Below are 17,774 nucleotides of genomic sequence, written 5' to 3'. Positions count from 1 at the left end.
GATCTTTTATAAAGAGAAAAATAAAAGAATCTTGTTTAGACAAGTGAAATGAAAGCTGGCAGAAATAAAAGAAGAGTATACATTATTCAAGATTTGAAACAAAACCCAAGTGGAAATCTTGTTTAATTAAATGTAAAAAGAAAATATTCTCATCTATAATACAGCTGAAACTAGAACATGGCTATTTCAAATCTTATATACAAAGATTTGATGATAGATTTGACTCAATAGAATGCTCATTCTGCAATGCAAATGAGAATCCTGAGTATATTGTAATGCACTGTGTGTTATACAATAGTCTCAGAGTCAGATTGAAAGAGAAGTATGATCTAAATCAATTAAATATGAGATTCTTATTCTCAACTGAGACAGGAATTAAATATTTAATAGACTTTCTATCAGAAACTCAAGCAGCTACAAGAAAATGGCTAAATTCAGAATTATCTGAATATGAAGAGGAGGAAATCAATCAGATATAGTCTGTTAAAACAGCTATATACTACCTTTTAATAATTTGTTTTGTTACAGTCTTTCTTTACTTTATCTTTTCCTTTCAATTTCTTTCTGTCTATCTATTTAATGTGTCTATCTTTAAGACTGTGTTCTCTTTTCCTTTGTCATGATATTGTCAAATGATTTCAAAGTATCAGAAGATGTTAAAACACTGCAATTTGTAAACAGTTTTTGTATTCTGAGCTGGAATTTTCTGATTTTGCATATCTGAAATTGATGAATGTATAATAGTTAACTTTACAGATATAGGAAAAACCCTGAGAACTAAAAGTTCTCAGGTAGATGTCATAGTCTCTGACTGCATACATCTATAATTGAAGAATAATAATAATAATCACAGTACAGTCTCTCTCTGTAAGCAAGTATTTTCATCAGAAGAGCAACAGATTCAGATATCAGCTTTAAGACTCTTAAAAAGACTGTTGCTGACTCTGTTCATAACTTCTCAAATTTCTATTTTGATTTATCTGAACAGTTTGTATGAAGATATTCTGATTTAGAATAGATGAAACAGAGTCTCTTTTTCTTAATCTCTCTGTTATACACTCTATTCATAGAAGCTTATGAAGCTCTCTCTTTCTACTTAGTAGTCAGATATGAATCTCTCTATATCTTATTATCTTTTTCTGACAAATCTGTTCTCTATTGTTCTGACTCTTACAGAGTTAATTAATGATTCACTCTTCACAGATCTGTGACTCTTACAGTGATCTGTAAGTAATGAATAAAAGTCATCAGTTTCTTCAGAGTTAAGAACTTAGAGTCTTACTCAATAAGCTTGTTCTACATATCTTTATTCAGTCTCTTTATAAATATCATTATTCAGGTCTTATTTCAGAGCTCTATTTTCACAGACTTTAATTCATAGTATAATTTTATAAAGTACTGTAAGTAGTCTTCATCAGATTTCTCATCTCTTTTTCTAATATTGATGATTACAGCTCAGATGTTCTCTGTTCAGCTTACAGAGTCTCTCAACTTATTCTCTAGATAGATCTTAAGAACAGATCAGTGAGATCTCTTATAATTATTCTCTAGATAATTCAGTCAGTTCTTGACTTCAGTGTAATAGAGATCTGTCATTACATAGATAATAGCTTCTTCATCTTTCATGTCACACAGCCGGGCTTGTGAGTCAATTTTAAATACAAACTTGTAAAAGCTTTTATAGATTGTAGTTCAATAAGTAGCCTTAAGTGATCACAGCTTAAGAAAGTTTCTTTTCAGTTCACAGATGTCTCTGAAAATCATGTCTAGAGACTCAGTTTAAGAGTGTTTACAGATAGTAAGCATTTCTTATAGAAAAATAGCTTAGTTCTGTAGAAAATGCTCAAGAATGTTCTTCACTGAGATTGATTCATTTATAAGTTTGAAGAGTTTCTCTGTCTGAGATGCAGAGAATGATATTCTGTAAGTAATTGATAAGTTCTCTGAGACTTCTTTTATGAAGATTATTTATAGTTTAGATAACTGCTTCTGAGTATCTGCAGTAGAGTTTACAGAGATTAAAGCATGTAAGTTTCTAGTTCTTTCAGTTATAACAAGCAGTTGCTGACTGACTGAGCTTGAAATATAAGAATAAGTGCTCACAGACAATTATTCAGGTGTTTGCAGCTTGATGTGATATATACTGTTAACTACTAGAAGTATTCATGATAGAAAGATAAAATGTAGAGATTAAATGTATAATAGTATTCAAGCTGAGTTGTAAATAGTATTCATGAACTCCAGTCTATATAGTTGTGTGTAGCCAAGAGCCGCTAGCCCTATTGATTATGTGAGAGATAGAAATAGAGATAAAGAATCCGCGAGGAGCGGGATTTCTTACATAATTATTCATTCTCTTTTAATAAAATAATAGTCATGTCTTCTTCTCTCTCTCTCAAATAAAACATGACTTATGAAAAGTGAGTATTATATTAGATTATAATGATTAATATAATCTCAGTATACAGAGCTGTATACACACAGTATATACTGAACTAAGAGACTGTGTAGATTGTAAACTAGTGACAGCATCTTAAGAAGAGCTGTGTGACATGAGAAAGCTATCACTCTCAGTTACATGTACAGAGAATGAATCACTGAAGTAAGTGTATATATATTGTATAAAAGTAATGCTTTTTAATAACACTCAGTCTCTGATATTATGAAAATAGAGTCTCTTTGTAAGATCTGTTTTTATCAGAATTCAGAGAATCTTATATTTCTCAAGATTATCTTTATATATCTTATCTGTGAAATTGATGAAGAAAATCATTGATTTCAGTATTCTGTTCTTGATATTATTTAAGTGACAGCAGAGTTCATTCTAACCACACTTTTTAAGTGTATATTTTCTAATTATTCATATTTATACTGATATATACTGATTATTTATTAGATAATGTTAAGATTATAACTTATTACAGCTGTATTACTCTCACTGTGAGAGATATATAGTTAATAATAAACATTGCAAAGACTCTGAAGAGTGAGTATTTTAAAGATGCTGCAGCTCTGCTATTTTAATTTTTATTAATTTCTTTTATTTTTTCCTTTTTTTTCATTGTGATTTTTTCTTTATTATTTCTATTATTATTATTCTTTTATTATACTCATATACAAGCAGAGCTTATGATGAGTTCTTATGTGATATTAAATACAGGTCAAGTGTTGATTGTACAGAAGAAAATACAGATGTTGAGATCATATCAAGATAATAAGAACATAGAAAAATACAAAGAAGTGATAATTAAATACATGTAATAATAACTTCTCAGCTCAGAAATATAGAGTAATTTATTAAAGTGATTTGTACATCTCTGTATTTATTAGAAATCTGAGATGCTTAAGTTCTGAATTTAATATATTTCCTGCGGGTTTCGAACTCATGTGTCTTGATTTCTCATATCAAGACACTACTGAGTGATCACATTAATTATTTAGTTACTGAGATGTGATTTTTTCTTATTTTTATTTTGTTTTTTGTTTTTTTATTATTTTTTTATATTTTATATTTTTTTTATAATTAAAATTATATGAATTATAATCTATATTCAGAAAAGTAATGATATTTAGTAACACTCTCTGTTAAATTTTCAATAAATAAGCACTATGTTATAATATTATGTAAGTGAGAAATGTTTTCATAATCTTATTTAATATTATTCTTAATAATGAGATCAGAATGAATATATAACTAAGAATTCAAACATATTCTTTATCTAAGACTAGATTTTTATTTGAAAAGTGAATCTGAGATCTTTAATATTTAAAATAATATGATTTGAGATCAATGTAATGAATATAAATTATAATCAGAAGTAATACTTTTAGATAATATAATAACTGTAAAGTTTGATTCTGATCTCAGATACAGTCACACAGTCAGTCTAGTCACATGATCAGTCTAGACATAGATTACTATCTATTATAACTTTCATATTATACATGTTATCTATCACAGTAGATATAAGAATTACATTCATTATTATTTTCTCTTTAAATTATTATCATCTGACCTCTTCAAGCTTCTGTTTACAACTTTGAATAGAAGCTAATCTTTTCTCTGTTTCATTAGAACATTCTTATAATTCTCTTTTAAATCTTTCTTTAATATAATATAATTGATACAGATTATCAGTGTTAATCTTTCTTTTAAATAAGAAAATACATAGACTGATTAATAGTTGAAAGTAATATATTCTGATCAGTTACAATTGATGCTCACTTCTTATTAATGTCAATTGATAACTTCTTCAGAAGTAATCTCAGAGACTCAGAAACTTGTTCAGACAGCAGAGACTCTTGTTTATGTAAAGACATTCAAGTCTACTCAATTTATGATATCTGTATTATTGTTATTATTCTTTGATACAGATGTATAAGTGTAACATTTTCTGTCACTATTCTGTATACACTTAAGCTTGATAAGATAATCATTCAATGTCTGAAGTTATATGCAAAAGTCTTTATAAGTCAGGTCTTTATCTACACTTATAAGAACTTATGAAAGTTCAAAAGTTAATATCTTCTTAAGCATGCTTATCTTCATTCAGTTCTCTCAAGATTGATCATCTGATTCTAGAATCTTGATATTAAAGTCAGAAATAAATGTAGTAAGAGAAGTATTTCTCTGTTAAGTACTCTATAATCAATCTAATGCTTTCTAACATGTAGCAGTATCTCAGAACAGAATATTGAGATGTTTAATAACATTATCAGATGTATATAATACTGATTTACATGTCTTTATTCATGAATAGAACTTCTATCTTATGTGATTCTTCAATCATTCATTGATATATCAATCTTGATTAGTTAATAAACTGATGACATCTTCATCTACACTTAGTTTCACAAGCATTTTCAATCTCTATGATGAGTAGAGAGTGAGATCAGAAGTATTGAAATATGCAGAAGTATCTAAGCATTTCTTCAGTACTTGTATTGTGTTTATATTCAATTCTGTCAGTGTTGAAATTGCAGGGATTTCTTGTTAAGTTAATCATTGAATTTTCTCATATTGATGTTATTAGTTTGCATGTATATTAGCTATCTGTTATTGTTGTAATTTTAACATTACTCAGAGTCACTGTGACACTGCATCTATACTCATGTTCAAGAATTCTCTCATGTTATTAATAGATATATTGTTTATTGAATGTATAATATCTGTGAAATCAGAAGAAGTGTAATTGTATAAATATTTTATATATCTAAGATGTCAGAACTCTCAGATCTTTCACTGACATTTTCTTATGAAATCTTGTTACAGAGTCAGAGTGACTGATAAGTAAGCTTCTATCTAAAAACTCAGTATTTATTTAACTGATTGTTTATTTCTCTATTTCTTACATGTTATTACACATTCAGATATCTTGATAATTAATCATTTTTAATGAGAAGACAATGAATGCGAATAATCATTTCTAATAAGAAGATAATGAATATTTTTCAAGTGTAAGAGATCTATACTGAATAGATTGATATAATATTTATAGATCTTATATAACAAAGTGAAAAACATTAGAGAAGAAAAAGAAAGAGAAAGTGTGAAAATCAGTGATCAGAGTGAATATTTATACATGTATATAGTAATATACACAGTGAAGCTTCAGAGTAAAAGAATAGAAATTCTGTGAGTTTTTCAACTGAGAATCAGTAACTGAGAATCAGAGCTTTCAACAGAAATGCAGAAATCTATAAAGTGTAATAAAATAGTCTATATAATTGATCAGATGCAGTCTGTTATACTTAATTATATTTAATACAGTTGATAAAATGTTATCTAACTCAGCTGTTAAAAAGAAGTGTTATATAATTAATTCAGAAGTTATTGAAAGATCTCAGAAGTTATCAGAAGTTAATATATTATATAAGATTATTAAGAGTTCAGAAGTTATTAGAAGTTATTAGAAGTTATTAAAAAATATACTCAGTACTTTAACTATAGTTTCTGATAACTGAATAGATGTTTTAATAACAAGATTAAAATATTAAATAACTAGATATAATTATTGTTAAAAAATTAGTAAATTATTTCTATATTTAAAATCATAGTAGTAGTTTTTAATATAACACTTTATACTCAGAATATATATATTTTCAGATAAAAATTATATTAATTAACAGAAAATTAAAAAATTAATTCTTTAAAATAATAGAGAAATAATTTATAAGTAATATTATACAGTAATTCTATCTTAAATATTATAATTAAAGTAAATTATTTCTGTGTTATTAATAAATAGAAACTGTTTTTTCTCAGATACTCTGTGAAGAGTTTACTGAGAATATCTTATTTAGATTTAGTATATGCTCTGTGACAGTTGATTGACTAGATGTTAGCAGGACTTGGCAGAAAGTAGCAGTAGTTCGGATTGGGTTAGCTCGGAGTGAAGTGGCTGAGTTTACTGAGATAACAAAGACCTTTATAGTGGTTAGGTCACGTGATCTAGGGAGATCGCCACGACCGACAGTAGCCAAGGGCCGCTAACCCTATTGGTTACGCGAGAGATAGGAATAGGGGTAAAGGATCCGCGAGCAGCGGGATTTCTTACACATTTCAACATCTTCACAGCCATCATAAAGCTATATTTCTTTCCAATATTAGCTAAGCCATCTTGCTCTAGTGACAGTGAGTGATAAGTTCATCAGTATATGTATTTTCTTCCTCAAGCATGATGCATCTTTCTCTAGAAATTCTTCCTGCCTTGCCTCCTTCACCAGCCACTGCCTTCTTTCTCGCATTGTCAATTCTATTCTCTCTTCTGTCTCTTCTTTTCCCCTCTCTTTTCCCCTCCTGGCTCTCCTGCTCTCTTTTCTTCTTGATCTTGATCTCTCGTTGCTTAGCCCACTCTGCTTCTGCTTCTGCAGCTTTTTTTTTTTTTTTTTTTGAAGCGTTGTAAATTTGGCCTGTAGCCTGTCTATTCTCTTGCTAGACCCTCACATCCTCACATTGAACAAGTGACACATACGTTATGTATTAATGTGTCGAGGGGTTGACGTGGTGAGTTTGTTGGCTGCGTTTGTGATCACTGATGGTAGGGGTATATAGAACATAGATTGGGAGAGCGAAAAGCGAATGGAAACGAAAAAAGGACTGCAAAAAGGAATAAATGAAAATTAAAAAAGAGGAAAGAGAAAATATGTATCGGATGGATTAGAGTTAATTTTATATAAACTCGGCTGAATTCTCTTCTTGGCTTCACTTCATTCGATGCGAATGAGGGTAGATGGGGAAAAAAAGTTAAAGTAATAAGAAAAAGTAGAAAAAACTGTCGTTAACCTTGAAAACCGAATCGGAGTGTGCAACGAAAGGAAAATCTCAACTCATACATCGATTGACTGAACGAGGAAGAAAATGGAAAAAGGAAGAAGGAAGAAGGAAATTGGTTAAAAGAAAAGAAGAAGGCAGAGAGACGGGGAGAAAACCCGGCGAAACTATGAGAGATAAGAAGGAGAAGGAAAAGGCGGCTTATTAAAAATAGCGTAATGTAGGAGGAAGGGGGGGGTAGAAATCATCATATTGGTGTCTTCAGAAGAAAGCAGGGGAGGGAGAAAGAGGAGAGAAGGGAACAAAGAAAAATATACAGCAACGTCCTGTAGTACCGTGGTCCCTGCCATGGGAGTTGGGAGAAATGAGCATGAAACATGATTTTAAAGCACCCCTGGCCGCGTCGCATGGTGTGATGTGAGAGGTGAGTAGGGTAGACCGGGGGTGTGAGGGTGATGGAATGAAACGAGGTAAAATAAAATCAGCCAAACACGGAGATAAGAGTAGAATGAATAAACGAAATGCAAAAAAAAAGCCGCGAACACCACACCAAGCCATTCCATTTCCCTTTTTTTTTCCCACTCTTTTTTTTCAAAAACTTACATCCCCCAGCACACGCAACTTCTATCCCTGCCCCTGACCCTGGCCCGATGGCGTAGATGACGACTCGGTAGTTTGTCCCTGCTGTCCCTGAGCGCCTGTAGCCACACCAGCACCGCCCATCATAAAACCAGGGAACATGTGCATACCCGGAAGCGTAAACCCAAAGCCCGGCACAGCAGGGGGGACACCAATTGCGTTTGCGTTGTTGGCGCTCGCGGAGCCGTCGTGGTCGTTTCGATCGCCGTGGCCGTGGCCGCTACCGTTGCGTTGTTCGCCGCCATTGCCCCCGGATACTCCTGAGGATGACATTTGTCCGTGTCCGTGGCCGTGGCCGTGGCCGTGAGCGGGGCTGTGTCCGGGGCCGGGACCGTGGCCATCGTCCATCGGACCGCGGTTCGGGCGGCGGAAGCGTTCTGGTTCCATGTTAGTTCGGGTCGATTGGGGGCCGCGTTTCCCACCTTGGTCGGTGGCCATGCGTCGGCTTATTGCTGTTTGAGGTTTTGGTTAGTTTGTTTTTCCGTTGAGAGCGAGAGGCAGAAAGGGAGGTAAAGGAAGTTAAATTGCTTCTGGGTGAGTGAAAACATACCTTTCGAAGACACGCCAGCCCCGATCTCAATATCGGGTTCCTCCACCACCATAAAACTTTCGATGGGCTTTCCACCCGTTCCGCCGTATTCGGCGTTAAGCATCCATTTGCGGTCTGCGTCCGTGAGTCGTTCGATGGGGATGACGCTGATGCCGGTTTGGTAGTCGCTGCAGTCTCGAGGACCGAAACCGACACCCCATCGTGTCTAGGGCATGAAAACGTCAGTTGGTGAGCAATGATACGCCACGATCGATGGTTGGGACTTACTCGTAATTGCATGTCTCCAGACTTATATTGCTCCATGCCCTCGCGAGCAGTAACGGCATCGTGTCTATTGATCATCTTCACGAAAGCATGACGTTTGTCAATATTCACTATACATGTTTGGACCACACCGTAGCGGCCGAAGAGCGACCTTAAATGAGCTTCAGACGACCTGCATTTTCCCTGTAAGTTTAACCGCATGTCGATGAGGGGGCTTGGGCCAGCAAAAGATTTCAAACAGAAAGAAAAAAAGAAAGCAATAACTCACGTTACACCTCCGACGAACAGAGTTCTGCTGAGAACTATTATGAAGAAAATTAGTTAGTAGTGAGATCACAACATTTAAACATAATAAAAAAGTCGTATAAGAGATACCTTTGATATTGCCCTGGCCAATTGAATAATCTCGTTCCAAAAACTTCGGTCCGGGAGGAGGAAGCGCAGGCTCCTTACGAGGCGGCGTCGGGCTTCTACGTCGCCTTCCGGGTGGACTGCGCTGGCGATATTCAGGGGGCCGTCGTCCACGGGCGTCTCGAGTGTCTCGGTTCCGGCTCGGGGAGTCACCATGATATTCTCCATACACAGGGCTATCGCGACGACGAGGCGGGGAGGCTTCGCGGCGTCTATCCCATCCAGGTGATCTGGAGCGGCGTCGGTAACCTCCTGGTGGCGACCGAACATAATCCTCTCGTTCATGCTCTCTGCTGCCCCGGTGGTCGCGATCTCGGTCACGTGATGCTGTGTCTGGCGCAGGAACACCCCAGGTATTCTGACTAGCGGCAGGCGGCTGCTGGCCGAAGGCTGCTAAGGCTGCGGCGGGGTTCATATTGGCCATGCCGGTATTTGCAGTGTTGGAAAGACTTAGGATTTGCAGCGCCGTGGCCCACTGTTCTTGCGGAATACCCTGCGCAGCCATGAGCTGGAGCAAACTTAACTGCTGCAATGTCTCTGGAGGCAGAGCACCCGCCTGCGGCATCAGGGCAGCAAGTGGGTTCTGTGGTGCTGCCGCCGCCGCTGCTGCTAGAGGATTCGCAGCAGCAGCTGAAGCTTGTGCCTGGTTTGCAAACATATTTGGATTCTGAGCCATATTACTCAACCCCGCAAACTGATTTGCAAGATTTCCCGCAGCAGCGGCAGCAGCATAGGGGTTTACAGTCTGCCCATTGGACTGTTGCGCAGCCGGGTCTACGGACGCGGGGATTGGTTGCGGAACTGGATTTTGCGCATTAAATATACTATGGGGACTAGTTTGCGCTGGCGCGCCTGAGGCTGCTGTGGCTGCCGTGCTGTTTTTTGCCATATCTGCCAATGCTTTCAAGATGCTAGAAGTATCTGGTGCTGGCGTTGTTTGGCCGGGGCCTGCAACGGTACTGGCACCGGCAACGACAGATGATGATGATGGGGCTGCATGCTGAGCTCCGCCTAGGGATATGAAATTGGGGGCCGGTGATCCATCGGGCGTAGTTGATTCCACGTCTAGAAGAAAAGAATAATTTCATACATCAGAAAAACTGGTTTCAACATACCCTACAATGCCTCTTCTCGCTTGATGTATGTCGACTGTACGCTCCGTAATATGTCCGCTGCTTGTTTGTTTGTTTGTTTGTTTTTTTTTTCTTAAAAAAAGAGAAATAGGAAACTGGCGAGAAGAGGCGTTTGTTTTTGGCTTTTGGTTTGTTCTTCATTTTCATTTTAATCCAAGGGGGAAAAGGCTTACTTTGAGATACTGGCGCGTTTAGCTTCTCCTTGAAGGAAGCAAGCAGAGGCGCTGGAAACGTGTATCCACGCTCCCAAATATCCACTAGCTTCTTGATTTTGTCCTAGAAAGAAAAAACCGGTCATACGTAAGTGGGAATTATTCAGTCACCATATAGAAAACAGGAAAACAAAAGAGGATAATCAAAAAATCAGAAGTGTAAAATGAGGCGAGTCTAGAGCCCGGCGGAAAGATGTGGAATATAAAACCGCAGCTTTCGTGCCAAACGAAGGGACATATACGCGGGGGGGCATATTGTTCTATGGTGGACGCAACAAAGGGCCTCCCAAATGCTGATGGTATAATGCCATTATGCGTGTTTTCTTTATAATATAATTGTAGCCAGAAATGATTCTCTTTCTTTCTGTCCGACTTTTGGCTTTTTGTGTCTAAGAGTACGCGTACCTTTTGATATTCAGGAGCATTGTTTATGATATCAGTCATCAGGACGGGAAGCAATTCAGTCACTCTGTTAACACCAGCTGCAAATGTTCCATCTGGTGCACCGCTACCGACAGTTTGGCCAGCTCTCCGTGCTGATTCTACCCACTGTCGAGTTACAGAGTCTACGACATAGAGTACGCCCAGCTTGTGTGTTCCGGGGGCTCTTTTGAAGTGGGTATATATTTTTTGAACGAGGACGGATTCGGACTATAGAGTAGAAGAATATTATGTTAGAGATAAGTGTTTTTTTGCCTTCTATTTCTTTTTGCTTTGGGAGGCAGGTAGCATATATGGAACCTAGATGAGCCATACCTGTACATTGGCGGCACATAGAGAAGTGATGATGCTGATTTTGGAAGCTGATACTCCAGGTGGCTTAAGTGCCAACATAGACTGTAAATAGCCATCTAACTCCGCTACGGCAGACGACATGGCTTTAAACCGGAGGGGAGGAGTGTTTCTTAAGGGTTGCTACCAGTTAAGAAGGAAAATGACCGCAAAAAAAAGTAAAAAAGCCTGTTCAGGGCTTGATCGATTTGTCCAGACTTCTTCTTTCCAGATGAAAAATTTGTTCTTCTTTTGGTAATTGCCGTTGTATAGATAGATGAATACGGATGATGGACGCGCGGAGAGGATAAGAGTTAAAAAAGGCCGTCCAATAGAGCTGTTTTCTCTCCTTCTCTTAATCTACTGCTGCGAGAGAACTGTGACGACAACTAGGAATAAGGCGAGTCCCAGGAAAGTGTGGAAAGTATCTAAGTAGAAGAGATAGATGATTATTCAGGCGAAGATGATACCTATGAGATCGAGCTGGATGAAAGTCCTGATGATACTGTCGTTGTGCGAACGAGAAGGCACTACAAAGACGCAGAAACCTGTTGACCTACAGGTCGAGAGGCAAGTGAGCAGCGGGCCAAAGACGCCCAAAGCGGTGTAGTGAATACGAATACAGTCAGCGGGGAGAGGAGAACAGAAAACGACAAGGAATAGTTAAAGAGAGGATGGATGGAGATGGATGAAAAGTGTTGATGCGTCGAAGGTTGTTGAGGGTAGAAGGTTGAGGAGAAAAATTACCAGTTTGAGCAACCGGAGCTAGCCGTTTTCGGTTATCACGTGATTTGCTTATATATTGGAATCGTCGGGCGACATGATTGGACAGCCGATTTGTAGCTCGTTTGTTGTATCAAAATCACTACTAATAATGGAGAAGACCAGGAACAAAAAAGAGGCTAGTCTAGAAAATAGAAAATAGAAAATAGTTGTAATGTAGAGTGCTCTACTGAAGGGGTTGTTGCTTTTCCCGCACGCATTCACTTTACCTCTTTTATATAAAATGACACCATCAAGGATCATTTCTACCATGTACTCTCTTAACCCGGTTGGCTACATTCATCAGAAATTTTACTTAGCGAAAACTACAAGCTCCTCGTGGATCGCAGTGTATATAGCAAAGAATTGAATTTAGAATTTAAATTTATTAACCACAAAAAAAAGAAAGAAAGAAAGAAAAGGAAACGAACAGAAACTCCCAAAAATACAAAGTGGCAAATCACCACGAACCCAGCCTATACCTTTTTTCTATCCGTTTATTATCTTACAGTTGGGCTCCCACGAGCTTGGCATATGCCTCAGTGCTGAAGCTCTTGGGTCGCTCAATTGGCATTCCCAGCGCGCGGTCGATAATCAGCTGTGGGAGCACGCCGAGGGCTCGGGAGACACCAAAGAGCACAGTGTAATACTTGGCCTCAGTCAAGCCATAGTATTGAAGGAGGACGCCTGAGTGGCTGTCGACGTTGGGATATGGCGACTTGACCTGTTGTTTTCGAATCTGGTTAGTTGTGGTCCGTTCTAGAACAGTTGGAATTGTAATAATTGGAGGTTACATACCTTGCCATGCTCGGTCAGAACGCCAGGCGCGATCTTGTAAACTTGGCTGACCAGCTTGAACATAGGGTCATCGGGAAGCTTGCGGAGAGCAAATTCACGCTGGCAGGTGTAGCGTGGGTCAGTCTTGCGGAGGACGGCATGGCCGTAGCCGGGAACAACTTGACCCGCGTTCAGTGTGGACCACAGATAATCCTTAATGGCCTGGTCACTGAGGTCATTGCCAATGGCTTTCTTCATCTCCATAAGCCAGGTCAAGACTTCCTGGTTGGCCCTGTAGGAGTACATTGTATCAGTAACCGTTTGTCCACGGCGGGTTATTTATTTTTATCTGCATATGTAGCCACTTACAATCCGTGGAGAGGACCAGCGAGGCCGTTAAGGCCAGCAGCAAGAGAAAGCATAGGAGAGCTCAAGGCGCTTCCAACCAAGTGAGTGGTGTGAGCGCTGACGTTTCCACCCTCGTGGTCGGAGTGGATGGTCAGGTACAGGCGCATCAGCTCAACGAAGTCGTTGTTGTCACCATAGCCAAGCTGATTGGCCAAGTTGAAACCGTAATCCTTATCCTTCTGAATGGGGGCAACTTTTCCATCCTTGAACACGTTGCGATAGATCTTGGCGGCGATGGTGGGCAGCTTGGCAATCAGGTCCATGGAGTCCTCGAAGGTGTATGTCCAGTAGTCTTTCTTGTTGATACCCTTGGCGTATGCCTTGGCGAAGGCGGACTCGTGCTCAAGAGCAGTGATGGCTAGGGAGAATTGGGCCATTGGGTGCAGAGTGGATGGGCAGCGGTCGATCAGCTCCTCAATGAACTTGGGGATATCGGAGCGGGCAGCCCAATCTGCGGATAGGGCGCGGACCTGTTGTTCACTTGGGACCTCGCCGGTCAAAAGAAGCCAGAAAAGACCTGTTCAGCCAGTTAGCATGGGGCAGTCGCATAGCAATGCATTCACTTAGTACCTTCTGGCAGAGGCTCCTCTCCACCAGGGGCTTTGGGAAGTAATTTCTGGCATTCCGGGATCTGGAAGCGGATTAGCACGTGATTTCTCTCGGGAAAAAAAAAAAGCATCTGTCGCAATTGAGAGAAAACACCTACAGTCTTGCCCCGGAAGCGAATTCCCTCCTCAGGATCGAGGACGGATCCCTTTTTCAAGCGATTAGTTTCTCCCTTGTATAAACCCGCTTGATACAAAAGTGAATCCATACCTCCCAGACAAGGGATTTGACTCCCCGAGCACCTCCGTAGACCTGGCCAAGAGTGACTTCACCAATAACCTTGTCTCCATAGTCTCTGTAACAACGGTGGTCAGATCAGATATCTACATATATATATATCGGGGGAGTTTCAGCTCGTACTTTCTCAGCTTCTTGACCTTCTCGATCTCAGCTGGGATGATATCGGCGAAGGTATCTTTGAGCGACTAGCAAGACAGAGAACTAGGTCAGCGCATAAATCTAGGCATTTACGGGATGTCAATTTGGGTTAACAAGAGATGTACTAACCTTAGTCTTAGCAGAGGAATAGCATCTCAAGCTGTTGAAGGCGGCAGACTGGACAGCGGGTTTGGAAACAAAGGAGGAGCGGAGAGCAGAGCTCCCCAGTCTGAGAGATGTAGCCATGGGGAATGAAGGGGAAAGAGAAAGAGATCTCAATGATTGACGAGAGATAAGACAGGGAAAGCTAGCAGTGAGATATGAAAGTAATTGCGGAGGGAGGAGAGAAGAAGAGAGGGAGGAGACAAGCGGAGAGCAAAAAGAAAAGATTATGATTGAAAACAAGAAGACAGAAAAAAGTTAAGGTCCCAAGGCCAAAATTTCCTCGCTTTGAGATCCCGTATTACCAGTACCATATTACCGCCAAGATATACAGCCTAACGCACCTGCTTCACTGGGCCACCGTCATACTCGCCGTAATACGGTTACAGCTTCTGTTGGTTCTCCACCTCAACCAATTTTTTTCTTTTTCTTGCGGCCATATCAATATCCGCCTCGTGTATTTACGCAGTACTGTACACAGTAAAATCCTGATTTTTATAATTCCTATATGCCCGCCGGCTTCCGTCAGAATAATAATAATAATAATATAAAATACACAAGCGTCCGGTCCTCCGGTGAGCTCGTAAGGATCTGTCCTCACAAGCCCTCCCCTCCCGTCTCTATCTATCTCTACGCAGCGTAATACATGTTGGATCTTCCTACATCTTCCGCCCGTGGTGACAGTTGAGCCCATCAGCCGGGACGTGAGCGATAAGTATTTTCACGTTCAGCTCATTGTATGTCATTTGTATGGAGTAACGTTAATGTAATACTGTGGCGCCCTCGTCTCTCCACGGCGTGGGGGGCAAGGGAAGGGGGGGGGGATTTGGGGGTGGTAGTATCGCGGTGCATTTCTGATGTTGCTAGACACACAGTTGAGTGTCATACACATCTAATAAAATACATATCATTCACTAATATCCAATTCTGTTCCACAATATTTAGATTGAGTATTTTTTAACTTATCAGAAGAGGAGAAGAGTGTGGCCGTAGAATAGTTTTAGATTATTATATACGCTGAAATCCACGGATAAAAATCAGTTGAGTGTTACATACATATATCGATATGTATGTACAGATTAACTGCAACCTAATAATGCTTGAATGGCTAGGTTGTATTCCACCTGCATATTCCACAACACAAACCATGCAAAAAATCGTTTAGTCAATCATTTCTGTCACTCTTGGCTGCTGTTCATATAGGATTATGTTTCAGATCTAGAGCAGGTACCCCAGAAACCGCTCAAGAGAATGCCACTCTCCAGGGTCCTTTTGAGCCATGCAACACCCAATGGTAGGTTATGTTGTCTGATGAATGTGATAAGTTTTCTTAAAGTTTTTTTTTTTTTTTTTTTTTTTTTTTTTTTTTTCCCAAAGAAAACCCATCAGCATACTGTGGATAAGAAGAGTGTATGTATATATTGGCATTTCTAATCCGGATCATTCAACAACCCTTCTTCAATAAACCAGTGAGAAAAAGGATATCCTGGATGAGGGACAAATATACATATCTAAATTGACCCGTGAGGTGATTGTGCGGATTCGAAATGTCTGGGTAGATACAAAAGACCATGAAAAAGGCAGCTGGTTGGAGCCAACTTTCCCGATAGATTGCTAGGTGTGTAACTATATATTGAGAATCGCATTGTTTCTAGCAGTCGAAACCCTTAGACTGACTGCAGCCAGGAGCCCGAAGCCTGGATACGGTTTTCACTTGTCCCTTCTGCACTCGTCCTCGGGCTGTTTGTTTTTCATGATGCACTAGTGGGGATGCTGTGCGTTGATATCGTCACCAAAGCCTAGGGCGGCCCTAGCGACCTAGGGGGCTCGTCCATATTGGTGGTCCTGATGGCATCATACTGTCTATGCTCCTTCAGCTCATCGGGTTCAGTTATGGGTTCTCCTTGACGGTGATTAGCTGCAAGGGCAGCAAGGCGCCTTTGAAACTCGCACTGGTATCCCTGAGGGAAAGAACCTTTCGCAACAACTGCGGAAGCGATGCGGATCCGTCGTATATCATATCATCCCGAATCAGTTGGAAGTCTTCATTTCAGTCACGTGCAGATTAGGACTGACACTTTTGCCGTAATCGATATAAATATAAAAGGTAGATAAATGTGTACAATACCTATTCTATTCATTTTGATGAAAATGAGAAATTGTATGAGCAAACACTGAACATGGTATCATTGTCAAAGTACGGAGTAGATATGTAGGAGTTCCTGGAGCTTGTTCTGTGATAATAGTTACATCTACAACCACAGTTTTCTGGGGGGATTTGAGGACTGCAGATTTGAAATCATACCTCAGTAATCAACATCTAAAAGAATTATTCTGTAGAATGTAAACTCTTATTAATTTGCGTATTATTAGCCGGTGTTAGAGTGCAGCCTCTCGGCATCGATCCAGCGCCAAGACGCCTCATGCTGCCGTCAGCTCACATCGACTTCGCTTCACAGAAATATTATCCATAGACTCTCCAGTATCATTGTTTCATGGATAGTTTATGTGAATTCTTATTTACTAACGTAGGCCAATCTCTACCAACATGCTTAACTGGGTGTACGTATTTTTTTTAATATTATTTAACTCCGGGAACATGAATCTCACCAAGTCGATCCAGCTCACGCCCTTCGCTCAGATGGAAGATCCACGAGCATTATCAGCGAACCCTTTTCACAAACGGAGAGGCGCTGCCATCGCGGGCAGAATTCGATTTCTTCATCCATGTATCTACCCGGACCTAACTGAAAATTTTGGCTTGTGTCCGAATTTCTGTACCCGTGGAGTTGATGTCCGATCCGCTGAGCCACCTTTTCTAATGTTGTAATGCAGTTCAAAGGCTTAAAGAAGCTTATGTCTTACATTGAAGCCCTTAGGCTCTTAAGAGTGGCTTCCAATTGTGCCCAATTATGCCACTTACCACTGCTCTATTCCATGATGTGTATTTTTATGTATGCGTGTGTCTGAGTGATTCTATCCTACTTCGTGAGAGTGGAATGGAAGGGCTCTGCACATGTCTATCCAAGTCTATATCCGGTAATAAACTCCCAATTGACCAGCTAACCTTTATTAGACCTTATTAAAGCATATACTACCTAGGCTCTTCCAGAAAACAATGACAATCTGAGAAATAAGGTACGACAGTAGAAATCAAATCAGGAGAAGATCCAAAATGTAAATTCCAACTACTAACCTTAATATAGTGAAACAGAATCCTTGTTCGGTGGCAACGCGGCTAAGCTGTAGGAGTTCCGCTCCGTGAGGCCGGCAGAGCATGTATGGAATGCTCGGGACATACTCCGCATGACCTCGAATCCGTGGGTGATGACCCCGCACAAGCCTCAATATCACGATATGCGAGGTTCATAGATACAGATATAGATACATGTACCATAGATACATGTTCATGTATATATATATCTCTC

The 17,774-nt window shown here is 39.5% G+C and overlaps 2 protein-coding genes across 2 annotated transcripts; both read right to left on the bottom strand.

Moving 5' to 3' along the window:
* Positions 1–6,602: 6,602 nt before the first annotated feature.
* Positions 6,603–11,970, bottom strand: BDCG_05615 (Nrd1 complex RNA-binding subunit). Its single transcript, XM_045421306.1, has 8 exons — positions 11,239–11,970; positions 10,888–11,133; positions 10,444–10,546; positions 9,102–10,202; positions 8,995–9,028; positions 8,730–8,898; positions 8,463–8,667; positions 6,603–8,364 (listed from the first exon to the last, which is right to left on the bottom strand). Exons 1-8 carry the CDS (start codon positions 11,356–11,358, stop codon positions 7,898–7,900), a joined length of 2,445 nt encoding a protein of 814 aa, XP_045277221.1. The 5' UTR covers positions 11,359–11,970; the 3' UTR covers positions 6,603–7,897.
* Positions 11,971–12,060: 90 nt separating this feature from the next.
* Positions 12,061–16,629, bottom strand: BDCG_05614 (citrate synthase, mitochondrial). The gene is made up of 9 exons (XM_045421305.1): positions 16,475–16,629; positions 14,314–16,333; positions 14,167–14,231; positions 14,017–14,101; positions 13,907–13,954; positions 13,771–13,831; positions 13,162–13,717; positions 12,814–13,084; positions 12,061–12,739 (listed from the first exon to the last, which is right to left on the bottom strand). The coding sequence occupies exons 2-9, from the start codon at positions 14,428–14,430 to the stop codon at positions 12,521–12,523; spliced, it is 1,422 nt and encodes a 473-aa protein (XP_045277220.1). The 5' UTR covers positions 14,431–16,333; positions 16,475–16,629; the 3' UTR covers positions 12,061–12,520.
* Between the last annotated feature and the right edge of the window lie 1,145 nt (positions 16,630–17,774).

This window comes from Blastomyces dermatitidis (assembly GCF_000003525.1).
Source record: "Blastomyces dermatitidis ER-3 genomic scaffold supercont1.5, whole genome shotgun sequence".
In the NCBI taxonomy this organism is placed as follows: domain Eukaryota; kingdom Fungi; phylum Ascomycota; class Eurotiomycetes; order Onygenales; family Ajellomycetaceae; genus Blastomyces; species Blastomyces dermatitidis.
Note: the sequence above shows the minus strand (reverse complement) of the source record. Positions and strands in the feature narration are given on the sequence as shown.

Coding starts and splice junctions, on each gene's coding strand:
- BDCG_05615 (XM_045421306.1), bottom strand. CDS start 11,358: ATGTCGTCTGCCGTAGCGGAGTTAGATGGCTATTTACAGTCTATGTTG. Junction 9,029..9,101: donor TGGCCAGGGCAATATCAAAG/GTATCTCTTATA, acceptor TCTTCATAATAG/TTCTCAGCAGAACTCTGTTC. Junction 8,365..8,462: donor GGCTGGCGTGTCTTCGAAAG/GTATGTTTTCAC, acceptor AACCTCAAACAG/CAATAAGCCGACGCATGGCC.
- BDCG_05614 (XM_045421305.1), bottom strand. CDS start 14,430: ATGGCTACATCTCTCAGACTGGGGAGCTCTGCTCTCCGCTCCTCCTTT. Junction 13,718..13,770: donor AGAGGAGCCTCTGCCAGAAG/GTACTAAGTGAA, acceptor CTGGCTGAACAG/GTCTTTTCTGGCTTCTTTTG. Junction 13,085..13,161: donor GCTGGTCCTCTCCACGGATT/GTAAGTGGCTAC, acceptor GTACTCCTACAG/GGCCAACCAGGAAGTCTTGA.